General features: G+C 55.2%; 1 protein-coding gene across 1 annotated transcript; it reads right to left on the bottom strand.

Moving 5' to 3' along the window:
* Positions 1-143: 143 nt before the first annotated feature.
* On the bottom strand, positions 144-12,353 carry ACAD10 (acyl-CoA dehydrogenase family member 10). Its single transcript, XM_027894341.1, is given in 15 exon segments — positions 144-405; positions 1,929-1,995; positions 1,997-2,261; positions 2,943-3,116; positions 3,625-3,770; positions 4,658-4,808; positions 5,265-5,446; positions 6,190-6,258; positions 6,582-6,729; positions 7,092-7,251; positions 8,008-8,166; positions 9,728-9,922; positions 10,718-10,866; positions 11,498-11,697; positions 12,272-12,353. Coding segments are annotated over 14 exon segments (2,103 nt in total). The 5' UTR covers positions 11,658-11,697; positions 12,272-12,353; the 3' UTR covers positions 144-327.
* Between the last annotated feature and the right edge of the window lie 46 nt (positions 12,354-12,399).

Genomic DNA, 12,399 nt, shown 5'->3' with positions numbered 1-12,399 from the left:
CTGCAGGTTGCTGGAGGTGTTGTGTTGAAGGAGGAGGGATACCTTGATCCATTCTCTTTATTCCCAAAACCAAGTCTTGCATCCCCAGCCAGGTCATTCCTGACCAAGTCTCCCTGCTGCAGGACCGACTCCCTGCAGCCTCGTGGTCCAAGGATGGATTTTGCCCCATACTGAGCTGGGCAATAAAGGCACTGAGCACAGATAACAGCAAGCAGCACTGGAATAGGGAAGCTCACAGGCTGCCCTTAGCACGGCCTCTCCTGTGCCAGGCTGGATGGTTTAGTTTCCCAGCCGAGGCTCCAAAGGACTGTGACCCTCATGGGACCCTCAGCCAGATGTGAAGCTCAGGTCCAAGGGAAGCAGCAGGCTGGGATCTGCACTGTGGAGATGTTCTGCTCCAGAGACCTGGGGGAGAGTGAGATCAGAGCCCAGCTGGGCACAGAAAGGGCTGCAGTGCCTGGCTGCCCTGATCCATGGCCTGTACAGCTATCTGAGCCTCTGCTTTGGTCCTGCCACTCTCTGCCTGGGGCAAGAGCATTAGCATTAAGACACATTAGGTGGTCTGGTGACCCTGCTGTCCCTCTGATAGCCAGTCTGAGGGAGTAACTAAGCTCCTTTGGAGAGGATCTTCATATCTCCATGGAGAACTGCGGGGACGGGCAACCTTTGGGACCAGCAGGCAAAGTCTGCTGGCCCCTGGTGTGGGATGGGGGCAGGATCAGCTGAGATCCTGCCCTGTTTAGCCAGAAGTGCCTCAGCCAAGGGCTGCCAAGCTCCCAGGAATAAACCCCTCGCAGCAGTGCCAGCTGGCACAGCCTTGCCCGTGCCCTTGGCCCTTGCCCAGCCCAGGAGCGCTGTGGCAATTCCAGGCCAGGAATATTTGGCTGTTTAACCCTTGTCTGCATTATCTTTCTGCTGCAGGCAGCAAGACTCCTCCCCTGGTTTTCACAACATGCTTCCACAGCAAAGGCTGGCGGTGCAGGGACGATGCCAAGGAAAAAAGCAGTGAGATGGATGGGGAGAGGGCAGGGATGAGGGGGCTCCGTGGTCCCACACACAAGGAGCAGTGTCTCCACAAGCCCCAGGCATGGAGTAGAGAGAGCTCTGGTGTTTGGAGACTTGGCAAAACCGAGTGCTTCTAAGAAAGGTAAGGAGATCTGCTCATCCCAGCACTCCCAAATTCCCCAGAGCTGCTGCTTCCCTGCCCTTCCCAGCTTCCCAGCAGATCAGCTGCCGAGCACCCTGAAATGCTGAGGATTGCTGGTTTCTGCCAGAGCACAAGGAAATGCTTTGGAAGGGCAGAACAACAGATGGGATATGTTTTTGGCAGCTAAAAGGCAATTAAGTAACCCACTAGAATTTGATAATGCCACTGGAATAACTGAAAGTATAATCTCAGTGGCAGCCCAAGGGTGGGGATGTTTGCTTTCATTCACACTGAATGAGAGTTGTGGAGGTACAAGCAGCTCTCTGCCCCTCTGAGGGACCTCCCAAGGAAGCACCAGAGGGACACTGTGAAGGGAATTAGCTCACCCCTTCCCACAGAGAGACAGCAGCAAGGCCTCCCTGAACAGGGACGGGGAATGAGCAGCCATTTCCTCCCTGGACTGGCAGGTTGGAAAAGCCCAAGCCCAGCCAAGCTCTGCACACACCATCAGCACTGATGGCAGGACTTGGTGGAGCAGCACCAGTGATTACAGCTGGGCTGGCATTAATCTTCTCCCCTTGGAAGGGAGTTCCAGCTCCTGAAATCACTGTTTCTCAGGATATGAACTCTGTTACAGTCATGGGAACCCAGCCCCCTTCCTCCAAGCCACTGGATTCTGTGAGTGCCAAACCTCTGATGTGATCAGGAGACCCAGGGCAGAGGCCACGATCCCCACCCTGGGGCAGGTGCAGCAGAGCAGCTCCAGGGGGGAAGATCTCACCTGCAGTTCTGGCAGAGCACGTGGAGTCCGTCTGGGCTGGCAACTGAGAAAGCCCTGCTGTATTTTCCAGCTTGCAGTGAAAAGCCTGGGCCATCCCCAGCAGGCTGGTGGGAGGAGTGAGCAGGAGAACCTTGGGCACAGGACTTGTCCAGGTGCTGTAACTCCTGCTGGGAAATGGCCCTCGCCCGGCCCAGGTGCTGGAATGTCGTGCGAGCAGCTTTGTGGGTGGGAGGCTCTCAAACACTCGGAATCCTTCCTTTGTGGCAAACTCCCAGGCCAGCTCAGCCACAAACTCTGCATCCTGAGGGCTGCTGTCACCTGGGGCTGGGCTCCCTGGGGACAAGAGAGCAGGACTTGTTTCAAAGAGCCATTTCTTCCGTGGTCACATCCTAAACAGCACCATGTGCCCTCGTCTGGGCCAGCCCAGAAAAGCCTCTCAAAGGGATGTGAAAATAACATCCCAGTTTTCTCTACTAAAGGATCCAAGGCCACACCTGCTGTGTGGAGATGAACAGCACCCAGGGTTCCCACCACCTCCCTGTTCCCGAGCCCTTGGAGGAGGTGGATGCTGAGTTTGAAGGTCTGAGAGCTCCACCTGTAGGACACGGCTCTGGGCTCTCAACTGAGAAAGAGGAGACACCACGGCAACCTCTGATCCACCCAAAAAAACAGGAGCAGACTGTGCTGGAGCAGGGAGGCAGCCCTGTGCTTTGCAGGACACTCTTCCCAGAACACACATCACTGGACGGCTGCTGCCAGGCCGCCCCTCAGTGAAACAAGATCTCTCATTCCGAGCCCTCATTTCCCACAAGAGCTCTGTGCTGGAAGCACAAGAGTGCCAGACACGCCACGCTTTGCTGCAGCACTTGGAATTTCAGAGTTCTCGGGATTCCCAGCCCGGAGCGCCCAAACCCTGCTGGTGTGACCTCCCTGGCTCAGAGGAGGGGCTCTCCCCAGCCCCGTGCTGGGTGTGTGCCCTGAGCAGGGCAGAGCTGCCCCGGTTGGGCTCCTCACCTGCCGCCCAGTGCCGGTGCCGTCCCTGCAGCGCCACGGCCAGGCGGAAAAACGCAAAGGCCATGTAGAAATTCCAGTTCTCCGGGAGCTCCACTCCCATGTGGCCGCAGTAGGTCTGGGAATATTCCTCTGCCGTGGGAACTCCCAGCTGCCCCAAATCGCACTTCCTCAAGCCTGGAAGGTGTGAAGGGGTGACAGTGAGTCAGCTGACAGCGAGGAGCTCAGAGCTCCCCAGGGATGCCATGAGGCTCGTGGCAGAGCCAGGCAGCTTCCATGGAGGCACCTGCACCCACCCAGGACCTGCCCTGGGGCTGGCTCCATACAGAACTCTGGGGCTGGGCACCAGCCCGTGCAGGTGGAGTGCACACAGGGCAGTTCTCTTGGTGAGGGGGAGACTGGGAAAGCCGTGACTGACAGAGATTCCTCCTAAACGACGGAAGCGTTTCCCTGTCAGTTTAACCCTAAATTACTCTTTTTAACAAGTGTGCAATTGTGAACAAACTTTCCCTGGTGTGGTTCACAGCTTTCCCACCCAAAAGAGTTGCCTAGCTTGAGAGCTGAGGCCAGAGGGCAAGTAATGCAAACCCCGAGGCCTCTGCCAGCTGAGCTCCTTGGGCACAGCTCATCTGTTCTGAGCTCTGCTCCTCTCTCTGTGTCACGCTGCCTTTGCCCCTCTCTGTACCTCTGCGAGCACTAAAGTGAGGTGGCAGGAAATGGGCCATGCAGCTATTCGCCAAATCAGAGAAGGGATCTCCTAGAGCTGCAAACTTCCAGCCAAGGACAGCAAGGACTTCTGGCCTGTCTGGATGAAAGACCAGGTGGTCCATCCTGTATCAGAGGGAAAAAGAGATCAGAAAAGTCTCCAGAGGGGGGGGGGGGGAAATCCCAGTGCTCAGCAGCAGTAGATGCTTTCCAATGCTCTTCACTCTCTTCAAAAATTGCCAAGTCCTTTGGGAGGCTGCACAAGTGGAACATTACATTTCTGCAAGCAGAGGACGGAGGTTACTCAATAGTGAACTCCCTGGTTAATGATGAACTGAACTGTGCTTTGGAGAATGAAACCAAGTTAGTCAGAGCCTCAGCTCATCAGCAGATGTTACAGGACAGGCTAATCATAAACTGAAGCACACAAGTCACTGTCCAGGGGATGTTGTGGTCACTTCAAAGGCACACATCCACTGCAGCCCCTGCTCTGCCATGTGCTGTAGATTCTGCACAGCCCTCACCAGTCTGAGCCCCAGGATAGGGCAGGACCCCACTAGGGAGCAGCCAGAGTGGGCAGCCACCCTTCCAGGGGCAGAGAGCTCCTGCACCCTTGTGGAAGGAGCCTTGGGCCAGACCTGGCACACGCCTCCACTGCAGCCCTACAGCCCTGGCAGGAGCCAGCCAGGGGCTGGCAGAACAGGGGCATCACTCAGCACCCCTCCCCTCTGTCCCAGCCACCCCTCTCCATGACTACACCTGTAACACTGGAAGGATTTGCCACCCAAACTCTTCCAGCACTAAATACCATTAGCAAGAAGCACCTGGGCTGATTTCTGGGTATTGCAGACACAGTTGATGATCCTCCAGTGTTACACCAGTGTTTGCAGCAGTTCGGGGAAGAATCTCATTCCCTGGGGGGTGATGAGCCTGACCCAGAGCCCAGCTCTTGGACTGCTCTGAATTGGTTTGTGTATCACTTTACACTCCTGGGATGTGCTCCAAGGCGGTACCTGAAATCCCCATGTACCAGTGTCGTCTTCTGAGACTCTGGGAAATGCAGAGGTAGCCACTGGATGAGTCTCTCCATCGCTGGGATAGCGTGAGTTTCCACAGCTCGGTACTGCTTTGTCCAGGTCTCAACTTGCCGCTGAATGTAATTACCTGGAACAGGGAAAAGGGACCGGCACAAAGAGGCTTCAAAAGGGATGCAGTCCAACAGCCAAGCACATCTCAGTCCAGCACCCTGAGTTTAAGTGCAATTTCCAAGGGTCTTGTACATCGTTAACTGGGCGCTGGATTTAATGTTCTGGTGGAAATAATCTGATCCTGGACAAAAATGTAACTTCGCCACCAGAAACAGCAGCAAATAAGTTCCTCCCACAAATAAGTTACTCCACAGTGCAGCTGGTGCTCCTGGCAGGAAGCTCTGGGAACTCCTCACAGGAAACACCGACTGGAGGATCTAACCAGCTCTCCAAACCCCCCCACCACACCCGGGGATGCAGACACTGGGCTGCCCATCTTCCTTTCCCCACCGCCCGCAGTTTGGCCTGTCCAGCCCATCCCTTGAAATGCTGACACACAGGAGGAGATGGAGGATCCCTGGCCTCCTCTCACCGTGCTCCCCGAGGTCCTGCAGCCCGGCTGTCCCAAGCTCCACGCTGTGGATCCTGGCAAGGACGTGGCTCATGGCGCGGTACCGGGCCCGGCGCTGGCGCGGCGGCAGCGCCGGCAGGAACACGTCGTGGTGGACACAGCCAGGGCAGAGCTCCATCACAAAGAAAGGTGAGCCAAGGGTGCTGGGGAGGCAAGGGGGGACTGATGGGACTGAGCTCACCCTGCTACTGCCACCCTTCAGAGCTCACCTGCCCCCTGAATGTGGACAGGGGAAAGCAGCCTCAGCAGCACCCGAGCACTCACCCAAGCCCAAGCCAGGCTTGTGAGTGGTGGCACAGGGCTGTGCCATCATCAGCACTGGTCCCTCCAGCCCCTGCAAGCTGAGCTTGGAGGCTCCAGCAGCAGCCTTTTCCCTGCCTCCCTGCAGTGGGTGTGGAGCTGGGCTGTCAGGCTGCACACAAACACCGGGAATGCTGGACACACATTTAACTGCAGTGCAGAGGCTGTTCCTGCAGCCGGCAGAGATCCGAGCTGCCTGCAGGCTAGGAGGGGTGTCCTGCTCACAGACTCGATGCTGTCATGGCTGTCTGAGGTCTGGCAGTTGAAAAAGCCCCCTCTTCATTGCAAACCTGAACAGACTGAGTCAGCAGGAAGCCCTACAACATTGTTTTACAGCTGCTTTTCAAAGGGAGCATTTTGATTAATTGCTGAAACAGGACACACCTAAACCAAGCCAAATAAAAGTGTTTCTGTCCTTTGAACTTCTAGAGGCTCCTCCAGCCCCAGACATGGCAAATACTAATTACACCAGTGCACTCTGTGAGCTCTGGCTCCTTCTCTCCTCGTGTTTGGGGGAATCTGGGTGCAGTTGTCGAGCACAGAGCAAAAGCTGGGATCAGCAACAGGATCCTGGGCCAGGATTTACCTGCTGTCCTCGCAGAGAGCAAGTACAGTGGGAACAGGAACACCAGCCTCAGAGAGAGCCTTCAGGAGCCTGCCAGGGGAGTCAGAGAGCTGGGTCAGCACAGAGAGGCAGGAGGGAACCAATACTGGAACACATCCTTGCAGGCAGACACACACATATCAGAGTCCTGTGCTCAGTGGTAAACACGCTACAGTAACATGGTTGGAGTGGGTGAAAGAAGAGCACCCAAATCTTCACATGGCCCAGAGTCCTGGGATTTGTCCAACACTGAAAAACAAGGGGAGATCACAAATGATCCCCCCCCCCCCCAAAAAAAAAAAAGTCCTGCAGCTCTGGTGCCGAGCACACTTTGCAGCATGACCCCTCCCATGTGGGGCACAGCTGCCTCTCACCTGTATTCCCTTGGGACAGAAGGGCCTGAGGGGCTGGGGCTGTCAGGAGGCTCCTCCTCCTTCTTCAGCACCAGCAAACGATCCCCAAACTTGACCAAATAGCTCCGGGTGGCCTCTCCGTGCTCAAACTGCCGGAACTCCAGAGGGCCTGAGAGTTGGGAGCAGAGAGTCAGCACTTCCCCAGCCCCTTCCTGCACCTGGGGCTGAGATCCCACTTTGTGTCCCAAACCCCTGGGAGCAGCTCATATATGGCTTACAGGACAGGAATATTCCTGGCATCTCTTTGGCAACTTGTGCTCAACCCCCTCCAAATGAGGAAGTCCTAAAAATGTTGTTTCCCACTTCTGGGAAACACTGATGGGTCACTGAAATGATGGATGCCTGTTCTGTTTGGAAATAAGGAGCCTTTCATTAACATTACTTTTGAATCCATTTGTCACATGATGGAAAAAGCCAGTGACTCCAGAATATCCAGGCTTTCCAGCTAAAGGGCCAAACCCACTGTGATACCTGTTGGGTGGGCACCCAGAACATTTTCAAGGTACTTTTGCAGTTGATCCTTTGGGATTTCCATGCCTGGTCTGACTGAGCGAGTATAGGGGACAAACCCTCGCAGAGGAAATCCCAGATGGGTTTCCAGCTCCTTGAGTGCTGCCTCTGGATCATCAACCTGAAAGCAGGAGGGAGAGAGAAACACTGGTGGAGGATAAAGTTTTCTGGGAAAGAAAGAGCCCTGCAGAGTTGTGATGCATTTATCTGAGTCCAATGGCACTGATCCACTGACTCAGCAATTCACAGGTCATTCCCTGATTCACAGACACACGGGAATTCACACGTCATTCCCTGCCAACGTGGAGTTTCCTGCCTTGGTCTCTGTCCTGAACATGTGCCTGTGATGGTGGCATAGGCACTGTGAGCTTGGGATAAGGGCTGGAATTCCCAGTGTGCTGTCCAAGGGAGCAGAGTTCACTCTTTCCACCAGACCCACTCTTGTCCTTCCTCTCACTGAAGTAAAACCCCCCATGTTCACTGTTTCCAAAGCCTGGCACATCCCTGAGGCCTCAGAGCTCCCAGGAATTCATTACACAGGGCTTATTTTCTCCCCTCAGGTGGATGCAGTTGGCTGAGCCGTAGGGTAGGGGCTGTTTCTTCCATAGGGAACCGAGGAACAGAAAGGAAAAGCGACTTCTCCAAGGTTCCACTGGCTGTAGGGTTTGGAGCTGGGAATGAAACAGAGCAGTGCAGACCCTGCCAGTAATCCCTACTTTAACCCCACCACATCCTGCAGGAACAAAGACAGGATGGAACAAAAGGGTCGGCAAGACGAGTCGGGCACTGCCGCTGAAAATATGGAGCCGTTCAAGCCAAACAGCTTCTGGATTCCAAATCCACCCCTAAATCCTACCCTGGATGAGTTCCTTTGTACCTTCACCGTTTTCATGCCAAGCTGGGCTGCTGCCTCCAGGTTGTGGCTGCTGCTGTCGAGGACAATGGATTCCTGGGGCTGGACTCCCAAGCGCTCCAGGCACAGCCTGTAGATCCCGGGATCTGGCCGGCAAATTCCTTCCTGATGGGATTCAACCACCTACAGCAACACCAAATGGATTATGGATGAGCCTGCTGGGACCACAGACAGCTGTGCAGTGTTGGGAATGGAGATGGGAGGGTGGGAAATGGAAATGGAGATGGGAGGGTGGGAAATGGAAATGAAGATGGGAAAGAGACTGCCAGCCTAATTAACATGAGGAATGAAGGACATGGAACAAGGGCCTGCAGCCGGATGGGACATCATTCCAGTGACTTTGTGGGTGCCAACTGCCTTGGCTGTGGCTCTTCAGCTGAAATCAGCTGAACAGGATCAGCCAGTCCTTGGATGGAAGATATCCAACGAGATGTCCCCAGTGGGAGACTCGCTGGGTATCCCAGGCCAATTGCTCAGTGCTGTCCGAGGAAGCCTTGGATGGCAGCACCTTCCAAAGGCTCCGGAAAAGTGTCCTGACCACTGCACCCACCAACCACCCCAAAGCAACCCTGACAGCAGCCCAGGTGTTGACCACAACCATCCACCCAAATCTGGATCAAAACCCTGCTCTCTGAGCCTTCACGACCACGAGCAATCCAAGCAGTGTTTCCTCCCTGCTTTGATAACACTCCAGGAATAAAAATGAATCCACTGGATGGACATGAAGCCAACACTAATGGAAATCCACATTCAGTTACTTTTTCCCCACTAACTGCTGTTCCAAAGCACCACACACCACGCGGGCTGTGACATGGAGAGGTTACTGAAGTGCTTTGAAATGTCCTGTGATGACAATCACACAGACATCACACCATCACCCCCCTCTGCATCACTGTCACCAGCAACACCCAGAAAGCTGAGCCAGTAATGGCATAATGTTGACAGGATGACTGTAAACAGTCCCAGGTTTTAAATGCATTAATGTGACTCTTCCTTGCCTATTTTGTTGTCTTAATCAAGGTTATAAAACAAGCCTTAAAGTCCTGAAATTCAAAGATTTGAGCAGGGCACACGGAAAAAAAAATTGCTGTCATGCTGAGCTGAGTCCTCACATGAAAATGGAACCAGCCTTGAGGTTCATAGAGAATCTTCTGTGTCATCTCTGCAAAGGTGAGGGGTGTCGGGAAAGAGGGCTCTGCTGGGAGAGGGGTCTGTGCTGGGAGAGGAGACTCAGCTGGGAGAGGGGCCCTGCTGGGGTCTGTGCTGGGAGAGGGGTCTCTTCCTGCTCCTCAGCTCACACAGATTGGCATGTCGGGGTTTTTTTGTAGTGTAGGGGATGCTTTGGAATTCTTTGAAGAGCCCTTACTCTTTTAAAGCTTTTTGGTTTAAAGCAAGCAGGGGCACTGGGTAATAACATTTATTTTTTGTATGGTGCCCCAGCTTCCAGGTCCTATATTGAAATCACTGCCTGTGCCTGTTACACAGAGACTTTCATTTTCCAGAGTCACTCAGCCCCTCTCCAGTCCCTGCAGTGAATGATGCCAGGAAAGGTTTTCCCAGGCTCTTACACTGCTGTCCACCTGCCTGCACCTGCTGCTGGTGCTGCTCGCTCAGTGCCTGCACGGAAAGAATTCCAGCTCGAGCCTGAGGAGCAGAGCCACATTTAGGATCCATCCAGCCTTACCACGTCAAAGTGCTGTCGATCCAGGGGCAGGAACCTCCCTCCCTTCCCCAGGCACGAGGTGTTGCTGAGCAGAGCTGTCTTAAGCCCTTGTGCCCGGACACACCGAGCTGCTTCTGCCATCGTGGGGAGCTGTTTCATCATCTCAGCCCGGATCAAGTCCCACAGAAAAGAGTGCACTGGAACACGGACATTTGCCTGAGAAAGCAGAGAAACCCCAGGAATGATAATTAGCCATAAATGGTTTTTAAGGAGGGATGAAAATAAAGAGTGGTTGGGTGGGTAGGTGGTCTGATCATCTCATCTTGCTGTCCTACTTCCTCTGGCAGCAGAAGGCAGGCAGGGGGTCTCTCAGCTTTGCCCAAATAAACAAGTGTTCTCACAGTACTGATTCTGCAGAGGCAGCAGAGGAGATAAAGGGCTGATTTTGGGAAAGGGAAATGCACTGGGGCTGTGCCTGCCATGGGATCAAGGCAGGGTAGAGACAAACACTGGCTGACTGCTCAGCAAGCAGGGGAGGAACCTGCAGTTTACACTGAGCTGTTTCAGAAGGACGTTATTCCAAGAGGATTCTTGCTCTGTGCCCCTGGGGCTTTGGTGGAGGAGCTTCTACTGATCTGAGAACCATCCCTGGAGACCATGGCCTCCATCCCTCCTGCCCATGGATGAACTGACAGCCAAAGCCTCCCAGCTGCTTCCTGACTCTGATTTCTCACCTGGGCTGATCCAAGAGCTGTCTTGAGATCAGAAAGTTACGAAAGAAGCTGATGGAAATTAAGGCAAATTCATCTGCCTGCCCTGCCTGGGTACCAGGGTGATGGTGGCAGTGAAAATCTGCCCTGCTCAGACAGCAAGGCTTCCTAGATGGAAAATCCAGACCTTTCCAGCACAGGATTTCTCTTCCAAGCTCCTTTTTCCTCACTGAACCACCACAGCAGCCCGTTTCCATGCAGCCAGGAAGCACAAGGAGAGGAGGAGGGGGGATTGGCTTACAATCTCAAAGCACTGCTGTCCCAGTTCCTGCAGGAACTCCACAGCTGTCAGCTCCCCTCTGGAATACCTCTGGGAGAGACTGTTCTCCCCTCCGGACAGCAGGGCTTGCTGGATGGTGCCAGCTGGAATACAACTCTGGGTCTCCCAGTCTACAGGGAGAGAAGTGAAAAAGCCAGGGAAGAGCATGGAATGGCATCTTCAGAACTGGGAAATCAGCTTGGAACCCTCTGTGGTGGATCCATCGCCCACGAGGATGGATGTGCTGGACTGGGGTGATGGACCCAGCACACAGGGAAGAGTTTGGGCATTCCAGGAACTGCAGCTCCCCATCCCTGCTTTTGGTGTGGTATCTTTGGAGGGTTCCTAAAGGTGCTCAAGGACTGGGTGGTATCAACCGTGGGTGGTATCAGCTGGTGACACCACAGGACAGTTTTGTTACCAGGTGGGGTCAGGGTGGGCACTGTCACCTCTGCGACCTGTGATGGCACAGCAGGTCCCATCCTCATCACCTGGGGTGTCTCACCAGAACCAGGGCAGGCTCAGGTTGGATCTCAGGAGAAGGTTCTTCCCTCACAGGGTGGTTGGCACTGAACAGGCTCCCCAGGGAATGGTCACAGCCCCAAGGCTGCCAGAGCTCCAGGAGAGTTTGGACAACGCTCTGAGGGACGGGGGGGATTGTTGGGGTGTCTGTGCAGGACCAGCAGTTGGACTGGGCGATCCCTGTGGGTCCCTCCCAACTCAGGACACCCTCTGGGCTCAGGACTGGGAGCACACACACACCTGTGGCTGTGCTGGGGGGGTCTGGGAGCAGGACCCCGCTCTCCTCAAAGATCACAGCCCTGTAACGGCCCCGTCTGGACCCGTGGCACTGGATCAGCCTCTGTGGGAGCTGCTGGATCCTGACACAGAGCAGGGCACGGGCAGAGCTCCTCAGGAACATCCTGGGACACAGGGGGGCTCCAGGGAAACTCACAGCTGGCCTGGTCAGAGGAGAGAGAACAGGGCACAGACAGAGAAACCGAGGGGTGAATGTTTGTTTATGGAATCGTTAGGATCGGAAGAGACATCCAAAATAAGTCCAAGCTCTGACCAAACCCCACCAGCCTCACTCATCCTTATGGCCAAGTGCCACCTCCACTCGTGTTTTGGGCACTCCCAGGGATGGGGACTTGGGGACTCCACCCTGGGCAGCCACTGAGCTGTTCGCTAATGACTGGCACACACTAATTGCTAATCGGTAATTGGAGCGGGTGGGGCTTCCAGGGAACAGGGACAGAAGGAAGCGTCCTCAAGCTGCGCCAGGGCAGGTCCAGGTCGGGCATCAGGAGGGATTTCCTCATGGAAAGGGTGGTCGGGCATTGGAAGGGGCTGCCCAGGGAGGTGGCGGCGTCCCTGTCCCTTGAGGTGTCCAAGGAACGTGCTCTGGTGACAAGATGGTGCTGGGTCCAGGTCGGCCTCGACGCTCCCGGAGCTCTTTCCCACCCCAAATTCCCGGGATTGTCCCCAACCCCGGCCCCGCCACTCCGGGGGCTCCCCCGTCTCGCGAGAACATACCCGCCTCTCGCGAGACCCCCCGCGGCCCCTCAGCCCCCTGTCTCTCTCCGCCGCTGCCGGTGCCGGCCCCGCCGCCGTGACGTCGGGGCGCGGTGACGTCACGCGGCGAGCGGCGCGGCGGAGGCGGA

Source organism: Empidonax traillii, unplaced genomic scaffold (assembly GCF_003031625.1).
Source record: "Empidonax traillii isolate 1590-97213 ecotype Southwest subspecies unplaced genomic scaffold, ASM303162v1 scaffold426:size1138770, whole genome shotgun sequence".
Taxonomy (NCBI): Eukaryota; Metazoa; Chordata; class Aves; order Passeriformes; family Tyrannidae; genus Empidonax; species Empidonax traillii.
Note: the sequence above shows the minus strand (reverse complement) of the source record. Positions and strands in the feature narration are given on the sequence as shown.